The sequence below is a fragment of the Phyllostomus discolor genome, chromosome 12, assembly GCF_004126475.2.
Source record: "Phyllostomus discolor isolate MPI-MPIP mPhyDis1 chromosome 12, mPhyDis1.pri.v3, whole genome shotgun sequence".
Taxonomy (NCBI): Eukaryota; Metazoa; Chordata; class Mammalia; order Chiroptera; family Phyllostomidae; genus Phyllostomus; species Phyllostomus discolor.
This window is the reverse complement of record NC_040914.2, coordinates 21878163-21905108: the sequence shown is the minus strand read 5'-3', so window position 1 is coordinate 21905108 and position 26946 is coordinate 21878163. Positions and strand designations below refer to the sequence as shown.

At 48.6% G+C, this 26946-nt stretch overlaps 2 protein-coding genes across 2 annotated transcripts in view; one reads left to right on the top strand and one right to left on the bottom strand.

Moving 5' to 3' along the window:
* The first annotated feature begins 283 nt into the window (after positions 1 to 283).
* Positions 284 to 26946, top strand: part of LOC114510604 (sialic acid-binding Ig-like lectin 5) — a 33891-nt gene continuing 7228 nt past the window's right edge. The window contains exons 1-9 of the mRNA XM_036012867.1: positions 284 to 427; positions 495 to 878; positions 1087 to 1356; positions 1563 to 1607; positions 2845 to 3096; positions 3182 to 3466; positions 3765 to 3855; positions 4206 to 4266; positions 4951 to 5109. Of these exons, the coding sequence (XP_035868760.1) occupies positions 388 to 427; positions 495 to 878; positions 1087 to 1356; positions 1563 to 1607; positions 2845 to 3096; positions 3182 to 3466; positions 3765 to 3855; positions 4206 to 4266; positions 4951 to 5109 (1587 nt within the window). The 5' untranslated portion in view covers positions 284 to 387. The remainder of the gene's footprint in view (positions 428 to 494; positions 879 to 1086; positions 1357 to 1562; positions 1608 to 2844; positions 3097 to 3181; positions 3467 to 3764; positions 3856 to 4205; positions 4267 to 4950; positions 5110 to 26946) is intronic.
* The window catches only part of LOC114510599 (sialic acid-binding Ig-like lectin 13), a 42885-nt gene continuing 34705 nt past the window's right edge, over positions 18767 to 26946 (bottom strand). The window contains exon 8 of the mRNA XM_036012865.1: positions 18767 to 18869. The gene's annotated coding sequence lies outside the window, so the exon portion shown is untranslated. The remainder of the gene's footprint in view (positions 18870 to 26946) is intronic.

Here is a 26946-nt window from a genome sequence, read left to right as displayed (position 1 = left end):
CCACTAACACCTGTCTCCTGGAGGACTATGTCACATTTCCTGCCTTCCCCTGCCCCTCTGAGTCTGTCCTGAGTCCTGCTCCCAGGGGACTGATCCTGTGTATTGTACAGAAACTGTGTCTGCTTTCTTGTGTGGACAGTAATGCCAGAGGGATAGGCGAGGACAGGGAGTTGAGTGTAGTGGCGTGGGTCTTCCTTGGTGCATGGGGGCCTCACAGGGCGTTATCTGGAAAGTGGAAGTGCTTATTCTCCAAGGGCTGGGCCAGCTCCAGCACACTGGCTGCCCACTTCCTCCTCCCTGATCATCACTATTTTCTCTTCCCCCTGGCTTCCTGTTGGGGCTTCCTCTCAGTCCTGTGACACTGAGACCCTGACAGTTACTCCAGAAATGCTGCTGCTGCTGCTGCTGCTGGCCCTGCTGTGGGCAGGTGAGTGCCCCAGGGGAGAGTGTGTTGGCTGGGGTAGAGGCTATGGCTGATTGATCTTTCCCTGCAGGGTCCCTGGCTCAGCATCAAGAATTCCAGCTGCAAGTGCAGGGGTCCGTGAGGGTGCAGGAAGGCCAGTGCATCTTCGTGCCCTGCACTGTGATCTACCCCAATAAAGGTTGGAATGAGTCTGACCCAGCTCATGGCTACTGGTTCCTGGAAGGGGCCAAGACAAACACGGATCCTCCTGTGGCCACAAACAACCCCAACTGTAAAGTGAGGAATGAGACCAGGGACCGATTCCACCTCATTGGGGACCCCCGGACCTCCAACTGCTCCCTGCACATCAGAGATGCACAGAAAAGGGACACAGGGAGATACTTCTTTAGAGTAGAGCGAGGGTCCTATGTGAAAGAGAATTACAAAAAAAACATGCTGTCTGTACATGTGACAGGTAAGAAATGGGGTCAAGGTGAGGACACATGGCTGGGTCCCGAGGGCTCCTGGGCTGGGAAGGAACCTTATTCTCCTCATCCTGGGATGGACTCAGGAAGACTAGCAGGAAGTGGATCCAGGGGCAGGCCTGGCACAGAGGCAATAGTTAGGGGCACACTCATAGACCCCACCTCCAGGGCCTCAGTCTCTATTTCCCTCTTCTCCAGATCTGGTACCTGACATCCACATCCAGGGGACACTGGTGTCTGGCCACCCCAACAACATTACCTGTACAATGTCATGGGCCTGTGACAGAGAGACCCCACCCATGTTCTCCTGGATGGGGCCCAACCTCATGCCCCTGGGTCCCTGGACTCCCAACTCCTCAGTGCTCACCTTCACACCAGGGCCCCAGGACCACCGCACCAACCTCACCTGTCAGGTGTCTTTGGAGGGTGGCCAGGAAGGGCAGAGGACCATCCAGCTCAATGTGACCTGTGAGTACCTGGTCAGGACAGCAGTCCATGGGGGTGGAGGGAGTTGGGGGTTAGGGTGCTGGGCCCTGCAAACACAGGATGCAGAGGAAGGAAGGAGGACACCCAATTTCACCCCATACCTGTGTATACTGTTTGTGGGTGGAAAGGGACATTGCCCACCTTTCTGCCATTGAAAAGGGAATAATTATGTCTGTCTGCTTGTCCAGATGTGATCCAGAACCTAACCATCATGTCCTGGCAAGAAGGCACAGGTAGGGTGCTTCTTCTCCTGTCTGGGGGTGGTGGAAGTTGGTCTCCCTGCATCCTTCAGAGCAGAGCTGGGATTTCAGAACTCAGATGGGAGACAGACTCAGGCCAGGTGAGAGGACAGAAGAGGAGAAGGCTCCCACTCACTCCTTCTCAGCTTACAAAAACTGGCCTTCCCCACCCCTACCCCTCACAGGATACTGCATGAGGTTCTCAGATTTACAACACTGTGGTCAGATGTTCATAGAACTTACAAAGAAATAAGTTTCGCTCCCCCTGGCACCATCCATAATTATTAAAATATTATTCACTATATTCCCTCTACTGTACTTTACATCCCATGACTATTTTTATAATGAGTAATTTGTAATGCTATTTTTTAAATCTCCCTTAATTTCTTCCACTAGCCTCATGTAAACAGCCTGTACATGGCCACTCCATCATTCCTCAGAGGACTTCTTGCTTCTCTGGGAGCAGGCGGGGCCATGCCACACCCTGGTGGTAGTTGTGGTCTATGCCGTCCTCCCACCATGCCCTCCATGCCAGCACCATTGCCTGGCCAGCTGCCACCCTTTCTTGAGCTTTGCTTAAACTTCTCTTCCTCCAGAATGCCCTCCCTGACCTGCCAGTCTCATTCAAGTCCTCTCCTCAGGACTCCCTCAACACAGTTAACCCCCCATCATAAACTATACCTTACTGTTCTGTGAGAACCTGCTTTTGGAGCATCTTGTCCATGAGACTGTGAAGTGTGAGACATAGTTGAAATGGGCAGGTCATAGTGTACCTCTGTTGAGAGACATAAATGACAGTGTTCATCCAGAGAAATATGGGGTCTGCGTTTGCACTAGAAGCCAAAGCAGGAGGTGTGGGGACCAGGGTGGTCCAACCAAACCCTCAGTAGCCTCTTGCAGAGGCTGTAGTATCTGCCCCTAGCCCTGTCCCCTCGGGGTTGAGCCCAGATAGTAGAGTCCATGCGATTATGGAAGAGAAGAAACTGATGTACATAAAGTATGGAGGGGAGAGATAGCATGTGCACAGAGGTGAGTAGAGACAGAGACAAAGGGAAATATAGAAATGAAAAGAGAGAGAGAGACATAGATGAAGAGGAGGATTGAGAGAAAGAGTCAGGGAGGTGAAGAGAGAGGCAGAGCCACAGAGAGGCAGGGACATACAGGCAGGGAGAGAGGGAGGCAGAGGGAGACCTAACCACAGGGGGGCTGGACTTTCTCTCTGTCTTGCCAGGATATCAAGTTCTGTCCAATGGCTCATCTCTCCAAGTCCAGGAGGGCAACTACCTGTGCCTGGTGTGTAAAGCCGACAGCAACCCACCTGCTCACATGAGGTGGACCCGGGGCAGCCTGACCCTCGAGTCCATAGACCCAGGGGTCTTGAAGCTGCCCCAGGTGCAACTGGAGGACCATGGGAAATACATCTGCCGAGCTCAGCAGCATGAGTCAGCCTCTCTGGAAGCCTCTGTTACCCTCAGTGTGAAGAGTGAGTAGGAACACACCTGGGGGCAGGGTGCTGGGGTGTTGGGGAGGAGAGAGGCTCCTCTGATCCCTGCCAATTCTCTCCATAGACCCCCCACAGCTGCAGGGACCCTTCTGCTCCTGGGAGGACCAGGGTCTCCACTGCAGCTGCTCCTCCCAAACCCAGCCACCCCCCTCAGTGAGCTGGCGGCTGGGGGAGGGGCTGCTGGAGGGCAACCACAGCAATGTCTCCCATAAGGTCACCTTCCACTCAGCAAAGCCCTGGGCCAACAGCTCCCTGAGTGTACATGGGGAGCTTACTTCCAACCTCAGGCTGGGATGTGAGGCCCAGAATGCCCACGGGAAAGAAACAGTGACTGTCCTGCTGCTACCAGGTAAGGTGTGAGGGGGGAAGGTCAGGGAGGGGGCACAGAGGGCTGGACCCTAGAAGACACTGAGTGGGAGGGAAAGTGTCCTGATTCTGGGCAAAGGGACACTGGAGTCCAGGCCCCTGAGACATTTGGCTGGGGAGGGGGCTGGGCAACCTGGATGCTGCAGTCTTATGAAGGGGTGGGGGACAAAGTAGTCCTGGATGGGTGTGGGCACACTTGTCAGCATGGATTCGAGAAGGCGCGGTGCTCAGATACATGCTTTGTGTAACTGGAACTCACCCCAGGTGTCTCATCCCTGCAGGGAGACCAGGATATAGGACAGGAGTAATTCAGGGGGCTGTTGGGGGAGCTGGTGCCACAGGCCTGCTGGCTGTCTGCCTCGGCCTCATCACGTGAGTGGATGATGGCCCCAAGCTGGGCAAAGGACTCAGGAGGTGGAGTTGGTGTTGTGTGGGGGCAGGGACACAAAGAATCTCCTAACCTGAAAGCCCAGAGTTATGACAAGGTGATATATCTGGGAAGAGTGCCACTAGTTGAGGCAGAGTCAGGAAGTCAGCCTCCTGGCACCTTGGCCAGGTGCACTGTGTTCCCAACATCTGGCTGCAGCTGTCTGGGAGGAGGGACGTGTGTTCCTGTCCTGGTCCCTGCAGCCAGGCAGCAGCCTCCACACCTGCCTCTGTGAGCCCTGCTGGGCCCCCAGGTGTGAGCCAGCTGGGCTGAAAGGCTCTGTCTTTGTCCTCAGACTGAGGATCTTCAGGAAGAAATGGACAGAGAAGGCAGAGAGCCAGGAAGGCATCTCCCAGGTGAGTGGCAGGGGCCACGTTCCACCCAGTGTCTCTGTGCTGAATACAGGTGTTCCTCCTCTGCCCCCAAACTTGGCCCTTCCCCAGTTTTCCGGGCACTGCCCCTCAGGTCTGAGAAATGTCCTCTCCTGCCTCCCCAAGAGCCTGTCTTGGCCAAGTCCTGTCCCATTTTTCTTATAGCAACGCTCTTCTCCTTGGTTGCCATTTTCCTTTGGTTGCTTTTTGGCAGAGCCCCCAAGTATTACTCGGTGTCCTCTACTCCATCTCCCCTCCCCAAATATTCCCCACACAGCTGTTGTGCTTCTCCCATTAACATCAGTGAGTCCAACAGAAATATGATGTGAACAATGTTTATAACTTACAACTTCCTAGGGGTGGTGTCAAAAGAGTAGGGAGGAACATGAGATCAACTTTCCTATTTGTAAAATGGGATAACAGTCATATCCATGGAGAGAGGTGATAAGAATTATGTGAGATTAGTAATAAGAACAAGTTTTTATGCTTAAAATTTGTTAATGGTACAAATGGGTAAATGAATGAATGAGTGAGTGAATGAATGAGTAAGTGACTGAATCATCAGGAAATTGGTGTGAAATGGATAAAGGAATAAGATCCTCCAAGCCCCAGGTACCCATCTCCAGACCCCAAAGGCCAGCTCGGACACCCCTCTCTCCTCCCACTCAGGGTCACCTGAATGTACCCTCCTCCCACCAGCTGCCCCCAGCGCTGGCCACCTCCCCCTCAGAGTATGAGCTCCACTACGCTGCTCTCAGTTTCCACAACATGAAACCACACAACCCTCAGGCCCAGGAGACCCTGTACTCTGAGGTCAAGATCCAGAAATGATGGCGCACCCTCACCCGCAGGAGCTGGCTGGAGCCCAGTAAAGGCATCTCCAAAAAGAAAGGTGTGTCAAGGTCTGATTCTTAACAGCTAACAGCCCTCTGAGCCAAAGATCATGAATGGAAACATGAAGTTCCTTGGAGTCGCTGAAGTGGCAGAGATTCCTGGGTTCAAATCCAGGCTCAGCTACTTCCTGAGGGTGTTCCAGCAGGCAAGTCACTTTACCTCTGTGTGCCTCAGTTTCCAGCTCTGTAACATGGGGGATAATTTGATGACCTACATTATTAAGTGAGAAAACATGCACCTTTGGCATTAAGGACATTGTTGTGTACTAAGTTCACCTCATGTCAGAGGAAGATGTCACTTTTGTCTCTACCTCTATCTTCTGGTTCGTTGACTATTTTTAAGAACATGTGTGATCACCATTGGGTGGGGAGGAACTTGTACTATTTTAAAATATTTCTATTTCTAAATGTAACTTTTTGGCAGGAAAAGATATTGCCCAATACATGTATGTAACAAAGGATTCATCCAGAGTCAATAAAGACTGTGTAAAGATCTTCCAAAAATCAAAGACAGAAGGCAGACAACCCAGGAAAAAAAAAATGGGATATTCCAAGGGCCAATAAGCACATGGAAAAGCTGCAGGCTTCAGCAGCAATCAGGGAACTGCAAATAGAATCTGCAGTGCTCTACCGCCACACAGCACCACACTGGCAAAAATAAAAGGAATATAAAAAATAGCAGGTGTTGAGAACATTGCACTGAGTGAAAAAAGAGCCAGTCACAGAAAGACAGACACTGTGACTCCACTTACACCCTGTATCTACTGCCATTAAACTCTGAGAAACAGAGGGCACAGGGCCCCTGGGGAGGAGATATGGGAAGTAGCTACAGAGTTTCAGTTTTGCAATATGAAGAGACTCTAGAGAATCATGGACAACCACATGGGCAGACTCAACACCATTGTGCTGTGCACTTGAAAATAGTGAAGGATTTTATGTTTTTTTCCTTTTTTTTCTAATTTTATTTTAATCATTGCTCATGTACAGTTTTCTGTTATTTACTCCCATCCCAGCCTGCCCTCCCCATTCCCTCCCAACCTCTCTCCCATTTCCACATCCCCTAGTTTTTGTCCATGTGTCCTTTTTGTTTGTTCCTGTAAACTCTTCCCATTCTCCCCCAAAATTCCCTCCCCTCTCCCCTCAGGTCACTGTCAGCCTGTTCTCTATTTCAGTGTCTTTGGTTATATTTTGCTTGTTTGTTTGTTTTGTTGTTTAGCTTCCTGTTAAAGGTGAAATCATATGGTATTTGTCTTTCATTGCCTGGCTTATTTTGCTTAGCATGATGCTTTCCAGCTCCATCCATGCTGTTGCAAAGGGTAGGAACTCTTTTCTTTCTGCTGCATAGAATTCCATTGTGTAAATGTACCATAGTTTTTTTTTGTTCTTGTTTTTGTTTTTAGTTTAATCATTATTCAAGTACAGTTTTCTCCCTTTTACTCCCATTCCAGCCCACCCACCTATCCCTCCCCACCTCTCTCCCATTACCACACTCCCTAGTTTTTGTGCATGTGTCATTTATATTTGTTCCTGTAAACCCTTCTCACTCTCCCCTGAAATTCCCTCTTCTCTCCCCTCTGGTTACTGTCAGCCTGTTCTCTATTTCAGTGTCTTTGGTTATATTTTGCTTGTTTCTTTGTTTTGTTGTTTAGGTTCCTGTTAAAGGTGAGATCATAGGGTATTTGTCTTTCACTGCCTGGCTTATTTTGCTTAGCATGATGCTTTCCAGTTCCATCCAAGCTATTGCAAAGGGTAGGAGCTCCTTCTTTCTTTGTGCTGCATAGAATTCCATTGTGTAAATGTACCATAGTTTTTTGATCTATTCATTTACTGATAGGTATCTAGGTTGCTTCCAGCACTTGGCTATTGTAAATTGTGCTGCTATGAACATTGGGGTGCATAGGGTCGTTTGTATTGGTGTTTCAGGGTTCTTCAGATATAATCCCAGCATTGGAATTTCTGGGTCAAAAGACAGATCCATTTTTAGTTTTCTGAGAAAGTTCCATACTGTTTTCCATAGTGGTTGTACCAGTCTGCAATCCCACCAACAGTGCACTAGGGTCCCCTTTTCTCCACAACCTCTCCAACACTTGTTGTTTGTTGTTATTCTTCAACATAATAAAGGCTATATGAGAGACCTATAGCCAACATCATACTCAATGGGCAAAAACTAAAATCTTTTCCACTAAGATCAGGAACAAGACAGGCTGTCCACTCTCACCACTTCTATTCAATATAGTATTGGAAGTGTTAGCCACAGTGATCAGACAAGAAAAGGAAATAAAAGACATCCAAATCAGAAAGGAGGAAACAAAACTGTCAATGTTTGAAGATGACATGATAGTGTACATAAAAAATTCTATAGACTCAGCCAAAAATTTACTACTTGATGTAATAAATGAATTTGGGAAAACAGCAGGATACAAAGGATTTTGTGTTTTTAACCACAATAAAGAAAAGTAGCATATAGTGGTTATCAGAGGCTTGAGACTGAGGGACTAGGTAGGCTGTTTGTATTCAACGGGTACAGAACTTCAGTTCAGGGTGAGAAAGAACTTCTGGAGGTGGATGGTAGTGATGGTTGCACAAAGTGAATGTACTAAAGGCCACTAAAGTGTACACTTAAAAATAGCTAAAGAGTAAGTTTTATGCTGTGTGCCTTAGAGCAATCAAAACATTTTGAAAGACAATCAAGTGTTGGTTGGGAGGTGGAGCCACTGGGACTTGGACACACGCTGATGGGGAGGAGAACTGGGATGACCTCTTGGGAGACAGAGCATACGAGCCAGCAGTTCCACTCTGGGGGGCAGAGCTAACACAGATGTGTGCAAATGCCCCTGAAACGTGCACCTGGAGGTCCCCAGCAGCACTCCCTGTGAGGGCTGAACAATGCAACCTCCCCAAATTCCCATCTACAGGTCCACATAGTGCAGATTATTGACACAGTGGAAGATGCAAATAACATCTCTGCACCAGGCATGTGAATCCTACCAACACTATGATGAGGAAAAGAACCCACACACAGAGTGCATGTGCTGTGTGATACCATTATCATGAGGTTCAGAAGCAGACAAAACTCATCTTTGGGCCCTGGCTGGTGTAGCTCAGTGGATTGAGCATGGGCTGCAAAGCAAAGGTTCGTGAGTTTGATTCCCAGTGAGGGCACATACCTGGGTTGTGAGCGAGGTCCCCAGTGGGGGCCACATGAGAGGCAACAACACATCAATGTTTCTCTTCCTCTTTTATGCCCTTCCTTCCCCTCTGTATAAAAACAAATAAAATATATTTTCTAACAAAACCTCATTTTTGGTACCAGAAATCTGGAGCTTGGTCACCCTGAGGGGGAAGTGATGGGAAGGTGGCAGGGGGGCCCTTCTAGGGGTTCAGGGAAGGGTCTGCTTCTTGATCTGGGCACAAGTTGCTCATGTGTATTCAGTCTATGAACCATTTTACTTACTTATTTTTACCCTTACCTGGGGATCAGGAAGGGGTGTTCCACCTGAGGCCTTGAGGGGAACCTCAGGCTTTGGTACAACTCCTCCCTCTGAGCCACAACATGCTGTACCCACAACACCCTCCCAGGATGAGGACATCCAAGTGCTGTCCCAGGGCCACCTTGAATGTCCCTGTGGCCTCTCTTGCAGCAGAATCCATACCCATCACACCCAGGCAGGCTGGTTCTTTTTGTAACTATGTCTCACATAGGACTGTCTCTCCAACCTGAAGAAGTATCTCCCTGGGTCTCTTCTCTGTGGGTCTCTGATGTGCAGGGAGCAGCTGCAGTTCCCAGGATCCCCAAGGAGCTGGAATCGGCCCTGGGTCTCCTCCTGCACTTGATGATCTCAGTTCTTTGTGGCTACAGAAGGATCTTGTAATTCATTAGCCCTTTCTGAGAACCAGTAGCCATAAGCGGGAGTGGCATACTTGCAGTTGCTCCTTGAGTAGAAAAAGGATCAGGGCACAGAGAGGCTCAGGCCCTCCTTCACCGTCAGAGACCTCTCTAGGGTCACCTGATATCTGAACCAAGGTTACTGTGGGGCACGCAGGGTCAGCAGCTGCCCTCACCCACGCACAGCCTTCCCCTCAGGCTCTCACCTGCCCACAGCAGGGCCAGCAGCAGCAGCAGCAGCAGCAGCATCGCTGTCTAGGAGGAGGTCTGGTTCCTGTGGGTGAAAAAGAATAAAGGCAGTGGAAGGGGTGCTGTGGGAGGGGGGTTGTGGGGAGAACACAGAAGCTGGGAGGAACGTGAGATCTTGGCCTCTGCTGGCCATTTGCAAAAGAGGAACCTCAGAGACAAACTGTGTTCCTCTCTGCACAGAACCAGGGACACCCCACAGCCCAGACATGCTGGCGCCCAGGGAAGAGCAGACAGGGAGCTGACTGTGAGTCTTGCCCACCTCAGGGCTCTCCTGCAGCACCAGAGCAGGACAAGGACCTCTGAGGACAGACACATAAGTCTCCAAAGGGCCCCCATCAGAGGGGCTGGTCATCTCCTGCATGAGCAGGAGTCAGAAACTCATCTGGCAGCCGTGCTGGGTCCCACAGGGTGTAGGGCTTGTAATTTTCCTGTGAGAGTCGAGGAGAAGGGAGGTTGGGGTCCCTGTGAGGAGAAGGCAGTGTTCACTCACTCACTCATTCATTCATTCAGAAGTACTTGGTGAGCATCTAAGTGTTAGTGGCTGAAGGGGAGCCTTGGTAGGCACTAAATGGCTGAAGACAAGACAAGAGGGGACCTATGGGCCTGGTTTGTGTTTCTGAGACAGCCCTCACCACAGACACACCCCTCCCAACACGGGAAGACTGTGTTCACTGGGGAGTTGACCACGTTTCTGCTCCCATTCTAAGTATTTTCTTTTTAAAAAATTTTTTTAAAGATTTTATTTTATTTTCATTTTTAGAGAGGGAAGGGAGGGAGGGAGAGAGAGAGAGAGAAACATCAATGTGCGCTTGCTGGGTTTATGGCCTTCCACCCAGGAATGTACTCTGCCTGGGAATCGAACCTGCGATACTTTGGATCACAGCCTGCGCTCAATCCACTGAGCTATGCCAGCCAGGGCTAGTATTTTCTAAACATATGAATGTGGGGTGTTTTATGCTGAGTAACTGCAAGGCTGCTTTCCAAAGCAGATGCACAGCTTTGCAGTGGACAGCAAAGCAGAAGAGGTCAGTTTCCTTCTCACTCACTCCCACAGTTCTTCTTTTGTCTTTTAATTTTTTGATAATAGTCAACTTACAGAATCATGGTGAAACCTCCTTGTGTGATTTGATTTAAACTTATCTCATATTGGTAATGTTGAACATATTTTCATGTATTTATTGACTATTTGTACATCTTTATAGGAATGTCTATTCAAATAATTGACCAAATTGTAAGTAGGGTACTTTCTGTTTCTTGTTGTTAATGACCGTATTTCTATATGGAATTTATTTTTTGATTATAGCTTTATAAAAATATGTTGGATATATTCTGGGTTCAAGTCATTCATGAAGTCTACATTGTAGATATTTTTCTCTAAGTCTGTAACTTTTCCTTTAACTCTTTTAATAAGGGCTCTTTTAGAACAGCAAGCCCCTGTTCCCCAGACATGTGTCCCTCACTGGGTGACCCTCTACTGCATCAGTATGTAGGAGAACAAGGCAAACTAAGCCTGGAGGCCACATGGGGACATTCATGGGGGTAGCAGGTCACATGGGCAGTGCCAAGGCTGAATATGGCCAACCAAAAAGAGCCTGGTACCTGCAAACATTACCTGATCAGGAAAGGGGTCTTTGCAGATGGGATGGAGGTGAGGATATTGACCTGGAGAGGATCCTCCTTTGTCAGGGTTCGTCCCTGAATGTAATCATACATGTCCTCTAAGGGATACACAGCAGGTGACCTTCTACACACAGAGCAGGATGAGGCAGTGTGGCCAAGAGACAGGCTGCAGTGACCCAGACACCAACCAAGGCTGGCCAACAGCCCCAGTCCCTGGGAATCACAAAGGTGGACTCTCCCCTCTAATCTCTGAGGATGAGACTCCCACTGACAACTGGATTTCCACACCTCAGAACTCTTTTCTCATCACAGGGTTCAGAACATCTGACCCCAACGTGTGGCAACTAGTCCTACTCTGTTCCAGGGGCCTCAGCCAAGAGCTTAGAAGTGCAGAATGAGAAGATATTTTACTTCCTGCATGAACTTCTGGCCTCAAGGGCCAAGAGAATAAACCTTTACCAAAAAAGGCCCCAAGTGTGTGGTAATTTGTTTCAATGGTGTCAAGAAAGCAATATAGGCAGGAATTCATGGGGAACCTCTGGGAAAAAGCAGAAAGAACTGAGAAAAGACCTCCTTCACTACACCCACTCTTTTGTTCCTCATTTGCAGGCAAACTTCTCAGAGGGTTTTCTGGACCCTGAGTTCCCATATCCCCTCCTCCCATTCTCTGCTGATCCTGCTCCAATCCCATCTTCACACCATTCCCACCAACAGAGATCCAGTGATGATGTGTTTTCTTGTGTCTTCTCTGTGTCCTCCCTCACCACTGCCACCCTCTCACACTGACACATGTGCCCCCATCTCCAGCTCTGACAACCTCCTCATCTCCATCATTCACACCTGCTCTCTCGCTTATGTCCCCCGGTGGTCATGAGGTGGCTTCTCAGAATGAACATCCCCTCAAAACCCTTCTCTGGTCCCTGAAACACAAGCCGTCTCTTCTGTGGCTCAGTGCTATAGTGGCTTCAGTGAGTTAAATTCCACCCTTTTGTCTCCAGAAGGACAGTTTCTGGACTAAATGGATTTTTGGTGCTGTGTTCACAGCCACATCCCCAGTGTCTGCAAGACTGCACACAGTAGGGGTTCAGTCACACTAGTAAAGAGACTATAAATAAACAAGTAAGTATTATTTTCTTCAAAACCACATAAGAATTACACACACACTTGGAGATGTAGGAATCTGAAGTGAAGGGCATTTCAGCAGGAGGAGCTGCACATGCAAGGTTTCAGAGTCACAGAGACCCTGGCCCAGCTGGGTTTGGAGATGGTGTGACATTCCAGGAGAGGGTGGAATCCATTCAAGAATCCAGCAGGGCACAGTCCATGCCCGGCTTAAATCCAGCCTGTGGAGTTTGTCACTCATCCCTGGCCACTGAGAAGAAACATTGCTGATCAAACCATGTGGGACATGGATGACAGGTGTCTGCAAACACAGTTGGGAGGCCTGGGTTGAGGACTGAGGTGGATGCAGGACATTGATGGGTGCAGAGATCCAGGAAGAAATAAGGCCCCAGGAACGACCAGGGTCAGCATGGGGAGGAGATGAACATTCAACTGAGCTGTGATAAGGAGGAAGGGTGGACAACACTTAGTGGTTTATTAAATCACAAAGAAGGAAGGGAGGGCACTGTGTCATCTGTGTGACCAGGACCCAGTAAAGAAGTAGGCTCAGGGAGGAAGATGGCAGCTCTGCTCTAACCATAGTAAGCAGAGCAATCCTAGGGACCATCCTGGAGGTGGTGTCAGTGGGATGTTGGGTAGTGAGAGTCCTGGATCACTCACCTGGGACATTAACCTGATTCTGTGTTTGTATCTTTCATGCCCCTTGTGAGCCTTGTCACCTTCCTCCTGTGGTACCTGACTCTGAGAGAAGAGACCAGGGTTTTCCAGCCTGGTTGGATGAGGGTGCTATGGGCAGCAGGCCCAACCCCCTGTTTCTTTCTCAAGAGATAGAGGAGAGAGTGAAGTGGGGGAGGGCAAGTCTCACAGATTATGTTGAGCACAGTAGGTGCCTCCCAGCCTGGACACTCATGATGGCTGTGCATGTGGGGTCCTCACCCACCACCCCTTCACCTCCTGCCAGCACAAGCCCTGATTCATCAGTGTCCCTGTCCCTAGTTCTGGACTGAGCCATGATCCCCTTGCCCTCCCCTCCCCTCCCTCCCTCGTGGGGCAGAGCTCACATGAGAATGATGATGCAGAGGCAGATGACCAAGGTCTTAGTAGTTGCTTCCACAATGGCCACCAGAACCACCACTGGTCTGGGCCCTGATTTTCCTACAGAAAGGAGGGACAAGGAAGGAGTCATCTGCTCAATGGCAATCCCGTGTTCTTCGGCCCCACTGGAAACCTGGAGTTCATCCTCCAGGCTTTCCTCCATCAATAGACTCGGGACTGCCTGTGCCTTTACCCTTGAACCTGCCCTGACCCCCTGTAGTGGGACATAAAATAAAATGCCTCAGTTGGAATTCATCAAAATAAAACATTGTGTTCATTGATTAACATTACGGAAGAAGTGAAAAACCAACCCATTTAACTGGAGAAATGTTTGCTAATGGTAGATCTGATAACGTTTTTATCCAGCACATATAAACAAGTCTTACAGTCCTGGCTGGTGGCTCATTTGATTAGAGTGCCATCCCAAAGTGCCAAGGTTGTGGTCAAGGCACATGCAAGAAGCGACCAATGAATCCATAAATAAGTGTAACAACAAATCAATATCTCTCTCTATTTCTGCTTTCCCTCACTTTATAATTGATTTACAATAAAAATCTTAAACAAAAAACATTCTTACAACTCAACAAGAAAAAGTAAAATAACCCCAATAAAAAATGGGTAAAGGACTTGAAAAGATTGTCTTCAAAGGTGGATACAAATGAGCAGTAACTGCATGGGAAAATAAATGGCTTCATTGTTATTACATGGAAATGCAAATCAAAGGTGTGCTGAAATAGCCCTTCATCCCCACTTGTGACCTGTAATATTTTTCAAGGAGAATAACAGTACAAGTCACTGTGGGGAGAAATGGGAAGGCTTATACTTTCCTTTGGGAATCTGCAATGAAGCTGCCACCATGGAGATCACTCTGCAGTTTCTTCTAACAGTGACACAAGAAACTACCCTGTGACTCAGCAATTCCACTCCCAAGCATGTCCCAAAAATACGTATTTTCCAACAGAAAAAGATAACCAATATTGACAGCAATGTTCTCACCATCAAAAAGTGGAAACACTCAAATGTCTGTCTACTGATGAATGGCTGAATGTGACACATCGGTACAATGGAGTGTTATCAAATACTATGTACAGAAGTTGTGTTATGGAATTGTCCACCTGCGCCTATATGATATTAATAACTAATGTCATCTCAATACATTGAATGAAAAAGTAAAACAATAAAGAAAGAGTTAAGAATAAAGACATTAAAGACGATAGGACAAAAACTAATTGTGAACCTGGGGAGAAAAAACTAACTGTGAGCCTAGAGGACTTATCAGGAGAAGGTCTACCAGGAGCCCCAAGAGGCTGCTCTGCATGTGGGAGGTGCCTTGTTCTCCTGGTGCAGCTGACAGGGGCTGGAGAGTCCTTGGTTTGGGGGTGGCCAGTTTGACAGCTGCTCACAGGGGCCAGGAGGAGGAGTTAGAAGAGGGAGCACTCTGTTCTTAGGGTGCTGGGCACCTGGGTGAACCAGGGTGAGGGAGACTCCTGGTCCTGCCCTGGCTTGGAGGAGGCCGAGCTCCCTGCAGCCCATAAAGGGCTCCTTCCTACCTGGGCCGTCTCCTGGGATGACACCAATTGCGGGGTTCTGGGGGGCACCTGGGACAGGAAGACAGGGTGGGATGGGGTGAGACATGTGTAGGTAACTCCCCATCCCCCAACCTTAGAGACCACAGAAATGTAAGACACACAGGACTATACCCTCTGGGTCCCCTGCTGAGCCAGGCCTCCAAGACAAAGGCACCTGCACAGCAGCCTGGCTCTCCTGCTCCCACACCCTCAGGGACCCTGCTGTTCTGACCCAGCACTCACAGGTGACGTTGAGTTGGATGGTTCTCTCCACAGTCACACCCACTGAGGGAAACTGCACCTGACAGGTGAGGTTGGTCCCATGGTCCTGGGGCCATTGGGTGAGAGTGAGCATGGAGGACAGTTGTGTCCTGGGGCCCAGGGAGGTGTGAGCAGCTGACATCCAGGAGAAGAGGTGGGGCGTTCCCTGCTCACAGGCCCAGGGCACAGAACAGGTCAGGTTGATGGGGTGGCCGCACTCCAGGTTTTCTGGTATGAGGATGTCAGGTGTGTGGTTGAAGGCTGGTGAGGAGAAGTGGGGACAGGGGATCAAAGAGAGGGTCCAAGGTGTGGCCCTGAGAGATGTTTCAGGCTTTAGTCCAGCTCCTCCCTCTGAGCCCCACCATGCTGTTCCCCCTCCCCCTCCCAGGATGGGCCCATCCCAGCCCTGCCCAGGAACCACTGTGAACTTCCCTGTGGCCTATCCAGGGAACAGTTCCTTACCCGTCACATGCACAGTGAGCTTATCCTGTATAAAAGAATGTTTTACATTAGTTCCTACCTCCACCTGAAAAAAGTACGATCCACCATCTGTCCTCTTGGCGTCTCTGATTTCCAGGGAGCAGTTGTAGTTCCTGGGGTCCCCAGGGAGAAAGAATCGGCCCTGGGTCTCCTCCTGCACTTCTCGATCTCGGTTGTTTGTGGCAACTGGAGCATCCCAGTCTGTTTTAGCCCCATCCCGGAACCAGTAGCCATAGGTGGGGGGAGCATAATACCAGTTGTTCTTCGAGTAGTTGAAGGAGCAGAGCACAGAGACACACAGGCCCTCCTGCACTGTCACAGGCCCCTGAAATGCCACCTGGTATCCTCTGTCCTGAGCCAGGGACCCTGGGGAAAAAGCAGGGTCAGCAGCTGCCCTCACCCACCCACAGCCTTCCCCTCAGGCTCTCACCTGCCCACAGCAGGGCCAGCAGGAAAAGCAGCAGCATCGCTGACAAGGAGGATGTCTGGCTCCTGTGGGTAAAAAAGAATGAAGGTGGTAGGAGGGGGCTGCGGGGAGACTACAGAAGCTGGGAGGAGCACAAGATCTTGTTTGTTTATAAAAGAGGAACCTCAGAGCCAAAGTGCGCCCTCTCTGCACATAGCTGAAAAACGCCCCACCACCCAGAGATACTGTCCATCCACCCAGAGAAGAGCAGACAGGGAGCCAACCCTGAGTGCTAGCCCCTTTGTGGCTCCCCCGCAGCACTGGGGCAGCAGCAGGAGCCCTGAGGCCAGACACGTGAGTCTCCTAAGGGCCCCCATTAGAGAGGCTGGTCATCTCCTGCCTGAGCAGGAGGTCAGAGCCTCACCTGAGCAATGTGCTGAGTCCCATGGGGTGTAGGACTCCTAATGTTCCTGTGAGAGTCAGAGGGAAGGGAGGAGGGGTTCCCTGTGAGGAGAAGGCAGTGCTCACTCACTCAATCATTCACTCACTCATTCATTCACAAGCACTCGGTGACCATCTAAGTGTCAGTTGGCTGAAGACAAGACAAGAGGGGACCCGTGGACCTGCTCTGTGTCCCTGAGAAAGTCCCCACCACAGACATACCTCCCTCCCAACACAGGAAGGCTGTGGTCACTGAGGAGTTGACCATGTTTCCTGCTCACATGCTGGTTTTATTCTAAAAATACAAGTGTAGGGTGTTTTAAAAATCAAACATGCTGAGGAACTGCAAGGCTGTTTTCCAAGCAGATGCACAGCTTTATAGTGGAGAGCAAATAAGAAGTCAGTTTCCTTCTTATTCTTTCCCACAGTTCTTGTCTCCTTTTTTAGTTTTCCTGTAATAATCACTCACAGAATCATGGTGAAACTTCCCTGTGTGATTTAGTTTAAATATATCTCATATTGGTAATATTGAACATATTTTCATGTATTTGTTAACAATTTCTACATCTCAATAGAAATGTCTATTCAAATAAGTGGGAAAATTGAAAACAGGGTTTTTCTGGCTTTTTTTGTTGTTTTTGTTAATGACTATTTTTCTACATTGGGATTTATTTTTAATTATTGCTTCACATGAATATCTTGGATACATTCTGGATTCAAGTCATTCATGAAGTCTATATTGTAGATATTTTCCCCCAAGTCTGTAACTTTTTCCTTTAACTCTCTTAATAGGGGCTCTTTTAGAACAGCAAGGCCCTGTTCTCCAGACATGTGCTTCTCACAGGGTGACCCCCTACTGCATCAGGATGTGGGAGAACAAGGCAAACTAAGCCTGGAGGCCACATGGGGACATTCATGAGGGCACCAGTTCACATGGGCAGTGCAGAGGCTGAATATTGACCACCCAAAGAGTGCCGGGTACCTGCAAACATTACCTGATTAGGAAAAAGGTCTTTGCAGATGGGATGGAGGTGAGGATATTGACCTGGAGAGGATCCTCCTTTGTCAGGGTTTGTCCCTGAGTATAGTCACAGTTGTCCTCCAAGGGAGACACAGCAGGTGACTCTCTGCACACAGAGCAGGATGAGGCAGTGTGGCCAGGGGACAGGCTGTAGTGACCCAGACATCAACCAAGGATGGTCAAGAGCCCCAGCCCCTGGGAATCACAAAGGTGGACTCTCCCCTCTAGTCTCTGAGGGCGTGAGTCCCACTCAGCACTCAATTTCCACACCTCAGAACTCATTCCTCATCACAGGGTTCAGTACATCTGACTCCCAGGTGTGACAACTAGTCTTTCTCTGTTGCAGGGGTCTCAGTCAAGAACTTGGAAAGGCAGAATGAGAAGCTTCTTTACTTACTGCATGAACTTCTGGCCCCAAGGACCCAGAGAATAAAACTTTACAAAAAAAGGCCCCAAGTGTATGGTAATTTGTTTCAATGGCCTCAGGAAAGCAACACAGGCAGGAATTCATGGGGCACCTCTGCGGAAAAGCAAAGAAGAAGCTGAAAAATGTCCTCCTCCTGCGGACCCACTCCTCTGTTCCTCTTTGTAGACAAACTTCTCAGGGGTTTTCTGGACCCTGGGATCCCATATCCCCTCCTCCAGTTCTCTCCTGGTCCTATTCCAATCACATCTTCACAATTTCCCACCAAACACTGAGACCCAGTGAGGACAGGTTTTCTTGTGTTTTCTCTTCTCTGTGGGACCCCTCACCACTGCCACCCTCTGACACTGACACACGTGCCCCCATCTCCAGTCTTGACCACCTCCTCATTTCCACTGTTCACACCAGCTCTCTCACTCATGTGCCCCAGTGGTAATGAGGTTGCTTTTCAGAATGAATATCGCCCTCAAGACTTCTCTCTGGTCCCTGAAACACAGGCCCTCCCTTCTGTGGTTCAGTGTTGTAGTGTCTTCAGTGATTTAAATCTATCCTCTTGTCTCTAGAATGACAGCTTTTGGATTGAATGGATTTTGGTGCTGGGTTCACAAACACATCCCCAGTGTCTACAAGACTTCCCACAGTAGGGGTTCAGTCACACTACTAAAGAGAATATAAATAAACAAATAAGCATTATTTTCTTCAAAACCAAGTAAGAATTACACACACACTTGGAGATACAAGAATTTGAAAGGAAGAGTATTTCAGCAGGAGGAACTGCACATGCAATGTCTCAGAGTCACAAAGACCCTGGCCAGGCTGGGTGGGGGAATGGTGTGAGATTCCAGAAGAGGGTGGAATCCAGTGGAGAGTCCAGCAGGGCACAGGCCACTATAGCCCTACATCCCATCTGTGAAGTTTGCCCCCAGTCCCTGGCCATGAAGAGGAAATGTCACTGTTCATCCCATGCAGAACCCAGAGGAGAGGAGTCTGCAAACACAACCAGGAGGACTAAGTGAGAACAGAGGTGGAGTCAGGACATTTTTGGGTTTAGAGGCCCAGGAAGAGATGAGGCCACAGGAATGACCAGGGTCAGGATGGGGAGGAGATGGGCATTGAGCTGAGCTGTGCTAAGGAGGAAGGGTGGACAAGATTAGTGACTTATTGAATCACGATAGGAAGGGAGGGCATCCCTGGCCCTGGTCCTGCACTCAGCTGTGGGCTCCTTACCCTCCCCTCCTCTCCCTTCCCCTTGGGGCAGGGCTTACTTGAGGACAATAAGGGAGAATAGGAGGAGCAGGGTCTTAGAAGCTGCTTCCACAATGGCCACCAGCACCACCAGTGCCCCAGACCTTGATTTCCCTGTAGGAAAGAGACAAGGAGGGCGTCACCTGCTCAATGGCAATCCCGTGTCCTTCGGCTCCACTGGGAACCTGGAGGTCATCCTCCAGGCCTTCCTGTATTCATAGACTGGGGACTGCCTGTGCCTTTACCCTTGAACCTGCTCTGACCCCCTGAAATGGGACAGAAAATAAAAAGCCTCAGTTGGAATTCATCAAAAGAAAACATTCTGTTCATTAATTAGCTCTATGGAGAAAGTGAAAAACAACCCATTTAATGGAAGAAATATTTCCTAATCATAGATCTGATAAGGCTTATTATCCAGCACATAGAAAGACCTCTTACCGTCCTGGCTGGTGGCTCAGTTGGTTAGAGCATCATCCCATTGTGCCAACACTAGGGGTTTGATCCCTGGTCAGGGCACACAGAAGAAGTAACCAATGAATCCATCAATAAGTGTAACAACAAATTGATGGTTTGCTTTCTGTCCCTTCCTGTCTCTGTGAAATCAATTTAGAAAACAAATCTTAAACAAACAACATTCTTAAAACTCAACAACAAAAAGTCAGTCAACCCGATTAAAAATGTGCAAGGGGTTGGCCTGTTCTAAACAAATTAATTTTATAAAATGGGTAAAGGGCTTGAAAAAATTGTCTTCAGAGATGAATACAAATGGACAGTAACTCCAGAAGAAAATAAATGACTTCATTGTTATTACACACAAGTGCAAATCAAAGGGGTGCTGAAATAGCCCTTTACCCCCACTAGTGACCTGTAATATTTTTGAAGGAGAATAACTATGCAGGTCACTGTAGGGAGAAATGGGAAAGCTTATACTTTGCTTTTGGGAACCTGCAATGAAACTGCCATCGTGGAGATCAGTCTGCAGTTTCTTCTAACAGTGACACACAGACACCACCCTGTGACCCAGCAATTCCACTCCCAGGCATGTCCCCAAAATGCATATGTTCCAACAAAAAAAGCATAACCAGTATTCACAGCAGTGATCTCACCATCAAAAATGGAAACACCCAAACATCTGTCCATTGATGTATGGATGAATGTGACACAGCCACACAATGGGGTGTTAGTAAATACTATGAACAGAAGATATATTATGGAATTATCCACCTGTGCCTATATGATATTAATAACCAATGTCACCTCATTAAGTTAAATGAAAAAGTAAAAAAATTAAGGAAAAAATAAGAATAAATACATTAAAAATAGGGAAGGAAACTAAATGTGAGCCTGCCAGATTCCACCAGCCACAGGTTGAATAGGCTCTAGGCTCTGCCTCAAGGTCTCATCCCCTCTAGGCTCAGGGTCCCCAGGACGAGCCCCACACTTCCTGTCCTGGCAACAGCAGGGCCCAGATGATCTGGGTTCCTGGAATCCTGAGGCTGAACTCGAATTGCTTCTCAGCGGAGCTGCTGGGGCTGGTCCCAGTTGAGCTGAGGTCATGACTGGCCTGGACTAGCTCCTACCCCTTCCCCATCCTCTCTCACATATCCCGAGCAGGCGCAGCCCACACACCAGCTGCCTATGCTCACTTGGACCCGAGACGCAGGGATACCTGGGCTTCAGCAGGTGGTGCACTCAGGTGAGCTCCCCTCTGTCTGCAGCCCCTATCCAGGGCAGGGCCACGTCCTCGAGGAGGGAGGATTCCCACCAGGGGCCACGGTGAGGGCTGAGCTCAGGACAGTTAATATTGAGCCAATTAGATGGACAGCGGTGTGTGAGTCCCATAGAGTCGCTGCAGGGGAGGAGGACATCGCACCACGCAGGTCCCCAAGGGCTGCCCTCAGCAGCCGCCTGAATGAGTACCTGACACAGGCAGCAGGTCTGCAGTGAGGGGTCTCCTGGTTCCCGTCTGGGGTGGGGACAGGCTTGCCTGCATGACTCTGCAGGCTGACAGGGAACTCAGTCAGATCAGGATTTTGTAACCAGGTACCAAGGACTGGGCATTTCAAACAAGAGAAACATATTTAAGGCTGGGAAGTCCAAGTTTGTGTATTAGCAGATTTGGTTGCTGGTGTGAGCCCACCTCCTGGCTTGCTGGTGGACCACTTCTCCCCATCTTCCTGTGGCTTTTTTTTTAATGTGAGAAGAGGAAGAGGAGATTGCTTTCTTTTTCTTTTCTTATAAAGCCATCAATCTTCAAGGTACACTATCATGGACCACTTAAATCTCAATTATTCTGAAATAACTATCATGTACTTCAACATATTGATTGGGGGAATCTGATTCAGTCTATGGCATTCAGGCTCCATGGGGTCCCCACCTTCCACCCATCCTTGTCCTTACTGTAGATAGTTGTATACGTGTTGTGTGCACAGTCTTTCTTCTCTTACTGCTATAGTTTCCTTCCCCCCTTTGCAATAATCTCACTCCCCTTATTGCAATAATCCTTGTTTAAAAATGCTCACCTGAAGATATGTTTTTATTGATTAAAGAGAGGGAGAGAGAAACACCGATAAGTTGTATCCCATATGCATCCCAACCAGAGATCAAAACTGTAATCTAGGCATGTGCCCTGACCAGGAGTTGAACCAACAACCCTTTGGTGTAGGAGATGATGCTTCAACCAATTAAGCCACTTGCCAGGTTTTGCGATATCTTTTTGAGTAAAGTCTTTTCTAATCTAGATTCAGATTTGTCATTTACCTGAGAGATTGAACACTGAAGGCCAGCATCCTCTGCTCTGCTGTGAAGCCCTTGGAGAGCAGAACCGAGATAGACATCCAGAGGCGTAACCCCACCCTACCTCCTTTACCTCAGGTTCCAGCTATCACACATGGACTGCTCCTGCCCAGACAGTGGCCAGGACCTCTCTCAGCCCCTTGCTTTGTGCCTGATGTCACCACTGCCTGGCACACTTTCCCTCCCGTCTCTGCTTGGCCAACCCCTGCTTTCCCCTCAAGGTGCATCTCGAGAGGGGTTGCTCCTGAGAAGCCTTTTCTCACTTCCTTTCCACCCTTGAGGGCAAAGGCCAGAGCTCTGGCCCTTGGACCCCCAGGCCATGGGAACCTCCTAACAGTGTGCTTTAATACTTACATGTTTCTGTGCCTTCCCCAAACCCCAAACCATGAACTTGAGCTTCCCTGAGGCAGGAACTGTATTTTCTTCCTCTTACTGTTACCGGTGTATAATGGACACTAAGTAAAAGTTTAGAGAACAAAGAAATAGGCAGAAATGTAGGAATTTCCCAGTGTTTCCCTCATGAATGTGATGCAAAGGAGCTGAAATGTACTTTTCTTATGAAATGAGCTGGGAGTGAATGTTTCTCTGCTGACCTTGAAAAGAAGAACTGGAGAAAGTTTGTCAATCTTCCAAAGTGACTCTGTGAAGGCAGAGGGAAGAGACTCTCACCCCATAGTGCTTTGTCATCAGAGGGTGTTACCACCCACAGACATTGGGAAATGTCTGGAGATACTGTGGTTGTCAAAATAGGGCAGGGGAAGCTCCTGGCATCTTCTGGGCAGAGACCAGGGATGTTGCTTAACATCCTACAATGCACAGGACAGCCCACCCCACACAACCAAAAACTCCACTCAGCTACAAATGCCCCAATATCCCCAATATCAACAGCACTGGGATTGATAAGTCATGGCCCTAATCCTAACTGTGAAAAAGGGCATGGCTGGAGGCGGTGGAAAGGCAGCGACCACAGCTTGTGTGAGGAGCTGGCATTTGAGCCCTTTCTCACAGGATAAGCATGTGCTGCAATGATGGAAAATGGGGACACTATGACAGGGAGGTGGAACCAGGTGAATTCAGTGTGGGGAGTCCAGAAGGGGCAGGAGGTGTTCAGGTAGTGGCACGGGTGTGGCTGAGGTGTGTGCAGGTTGGTGGCTGAGAGAGTGGTGTGATGATGGTGAGGTTCTCAATCGTCCTGAACACCTGCATACTGAGTGGATACCTTGAAAGTGGCAGGTGGGGAAGGATGTCTAGCCAGGGGAGGAGCAGGGCTGGAGCCGAGTGTTAGAAAGTTCCCTGTTCTGCTGGATTTTTGTTTTGGTGCAGCTGGCATGGATCAGACTACTTGAAGGAACCATCCAGAGGGCAGGAAACAGAGAGCCTTAGCAAGCACATCCTCCTGCCTGTGGCTCATCCAGGTGGGTCAGACAGACATCATCTTCAGGATGGACAAAGCCTGAGAGTGAACAGAAGGGAGGGAGATGGAGCCGAGAAAGGAGCCCAACCTGATGAATCCTGATTGTCGGGTCCCCACAGATCCATCCACTTCCACACCTTTCCCCTCCTGGCCCCAAACTGGGACAGAAGCTTCTGGGGTCAGGCCTTTCTGCTGAGTTGGGAGCCTGGTACCTGAACTCACCTATTGACCCCATTTCAGCACCAAGGACAGCGGCAGCTGCCCAGAATCTCCCTGGGGTTCAGTGTCTCCTGGTGGATTGAGCGCCCCCTGGAGGCCAACCAGGTATCAGTCCCAGGGCAGAGTTGGAGGGGCTGGGTGAGGTTCTGGTGACTCCTAGGTCAGTGATGCTAATCAGGGGACCTCCGGAGTGCTGCCTTCCTCAGACATGGTCTCTTCTCCCATAGGAAGTCAACTGTGTAGTGGATGCTGTGCTACCTTATTAGATGGGAATAAGGAAGTCAGACTCGGAACATCAGTGGAGGAGAGCATTCACCACTAAAGTGGGGTCCTTATGACACTTTACAGCTGTTCCAATACCTTAGGAGAAATCAGGTTTCCTTTTAGCTTTTTATCTGTGCCGCAGCCAGCTGAATACCTTCAAGCATGCTTTGTATCTCTCCCCACCGGAGCTGATTAAACACTTACAATCCAGGACAGGCTTTCCTTTTTTTCTGTTTTTTGTTTGTTTGTTTTTCATTTTTCTCTGCAGCCTTCTGGTCTCTGCCCAGGTGGTCTTAACCACCACAAGGCTCCCAGCCTCACTTCTGTCCAGGCACTTCCTGCAGTTCCTCCGCAGGCTGGCCTGAGCCCCAGAGTTAGAGTCACAGGAAGTGTGGGTCCTGAAAGTGCTGAAAACAGGAACTTCACTTCCCTCCGACCTTTCCCTCTATTTGTGGTTCTCCATGTTTCCATCACTCAGCTCAGCAGTGCCCACATAGGGGTTGGCTTTCTGCTCCTCTGTGCCCTCTCCAGCATCCACTACACCAGGGGTCAGATTCCTCCCAGGTGAACCCTCATCTGAGTGCCCCAGACACCAGAATACAGCTCTCAGGCCACTCAGGCCAGGCCAGCATTCGATTGGATGCTGACCTCACTCCTGTTTATACTGGCTGGGTTGGAGCTTCCAGAAAAGGAGGGATGAGAAAAGTTGAGGTCCTTTGCTGTGTAGGACACAGGGAAGGTCCTGGACTCAGGCTCCAGAAATGACCAGACACAAGGACACCCCAACCCTTCTCCCCACCCCTAAGCACCTCTGCACATCAGAGAAGCACTTGGCTGAGTGGGTCTTGACTTACAAGGAAAAACAATCTTTTGTTCACCTCTCACTTCTGGTCTTTCAGACTATTCCCTCTTGCTATGGGTGAGTAATTACAAGGAGAAGGAAAACAGGATGCATGTAATTCTCTTTAGCAAAATTAAAGCAAAACTTTATGCAAGACTCTGCTGCTTATGCCTCTGCCTTTATGTAGACCTGGGAAGCCTGTCACTTGGCACACCCTTATCACCTACTGTGCAGCTCATCATTGTGTGGGAAGCTAGTGCACAGGGCTGGTGAGAGATGCACATGCCTACCTCCAAGGACTCACTTTCCATTGTGGGGACTTACATACACAGCCAAGGGAACGTGTCTCAGTGGTCTCTGCCCACCCTCAATCTGTCCTCCACAGAGAAGCCAGAGTAAACTCTCAAACCCAATGGTGTCCTTTTCCTGATTCCGCAGTTTAATTTTCCTCCAGTTGCCCCAATGGAAATAGATAGGCCCTTTAAGATGATCCCAGGGGTGTCACTCAGTGTCTTGTTTGTTACTAATGCTTAGAACACAACACAAACCAAATGCCAACACATGCATAGAGACACACACAAATTTGTTCATGTAGTCTTTCTAAAAAGTTTAGCCTTAGCCATCGTGTCTTAGTTGGTTGGAGCATCATCTTGTAGACCAAAAATCCATGGGTTCAATTCCCAGTCAGGGCCTGTACACAGATTATGGGTTTGAACCCTGGTTGGAACATGTACAAGAAGGCAGTCAATTGATGTTTCCTTCACACATCCATCTCTCTCCCTCTCCCTCTCCCTCTCTCTCATCAATGAGGAAAATGTCTTTGGGCAAGGATAAAAACTTTTTAAAATGTAACATCATTTTTCTCATATAGATACAAAATAAACATGTGTTAAAGGCTTTTATTGTGTTTAAAAGCACATAACATCAGATCTACCCTCATAACCAATTTTTAAGAGCCCAGTATTACCAACTTCCAGAGCTCTGTTGTACAGAGCTCCCTAGAACTTTCTCATCCTACATAATGGAAACGCCATGGCCATTACAGAGCAGGTCCCCATGTCATCTGACTCATGAATGAGAGAACCAGGAAGAAATGACAGGAGCACATATCTGTGTGGAGTGCAGGAGTGTTGAAGTGAAGTTGTGAATGGATGTGACACTGGGTTGTGGGGGGATTCAAGTGACCCTTCAGCAGACAGAATGCCTGTGTGTGTCTGTGCACTTGAATTACTTCCATGATTTCCAATTATCTGTAATCTATGGCAGCGTAAAACTGTTCAAATGCAATAGAAGGCCAGAATCAGATAACCCTGGAAGTGTGTGTGGTAGAGAATGCACAGTTTCCCACCACAGACAGCCAGTCATTTCATTTTTGCATCAATTTTCATACAATAGTTAAAGCAAATACTTACTGATCATCTAATATAAGTCAAACATGTTTCTAAGCAGTGTGGTGGATTCAGCAGTAAGAAGAGGTACAAGACCCTTCATGAGGCTTACATTCTAATGGCAGGAAAGACAGACAAAGAATGACTAAGTAGATCCTGTATTATATGGGTTGGTGATAAGGAGCCTAGAGATAAACACAACAGGAAAGGTTTATAGAAAACATGGGATGATGGGAGTAAAAGGGAGAAAACAGGACTTGAACAATTATTAAAATTATAAAAATAGAAGAAAGAAAACATGGGATGGATTGTATTCTTCATGCGATTATTGAGAAGCTGAGGTTTGAGTGTGTCTACATTAGCTTCACACACACATGCACACCTCAGATGGGTGCACACAGAGATCACAGACACACACAATCACAGACACACACATACACACACAGAGATCCCCACACACCCACACACACAGATACACCTGAACACACACACAGACATACTCCCTAGAGAGACACATGGAAAAAAGACAGGCACCACCAGACACACACACATACACCTTAGATACATACAGAGAGACGACACACACAGGTGCATGCCCACAAACACACATGCACAGGTACATACTTCACATACACACACAGACACAAACACCAGGCACAGAGACTGTAAACACAGACACACTTGTCCACAGACACACAACACAGACATGCACACAAACACACAGAAACACCTACACACTTCAGATAGACACGCAGACACACCTGACACACACAGACCACAAACACAGACACACACAGAGACTCAGACATATAAACACTTACAGACAGAAAGGCATGCCACAAAGAAACAAACACTTCTAAAGAATACACACACACACAGACACACAACAGGTCTCACACCCCAGGTCCTCACATGGGCAGCTTTGCAGGGGAACATTCAGGCCTGATGGTCAGGCCCACCTGACCCAACATCCTAGCAGGAGGGAAGGTCAGGGAGGCTCATGCCTCCAGGTCCTTCTCAGTCTTTCCACTC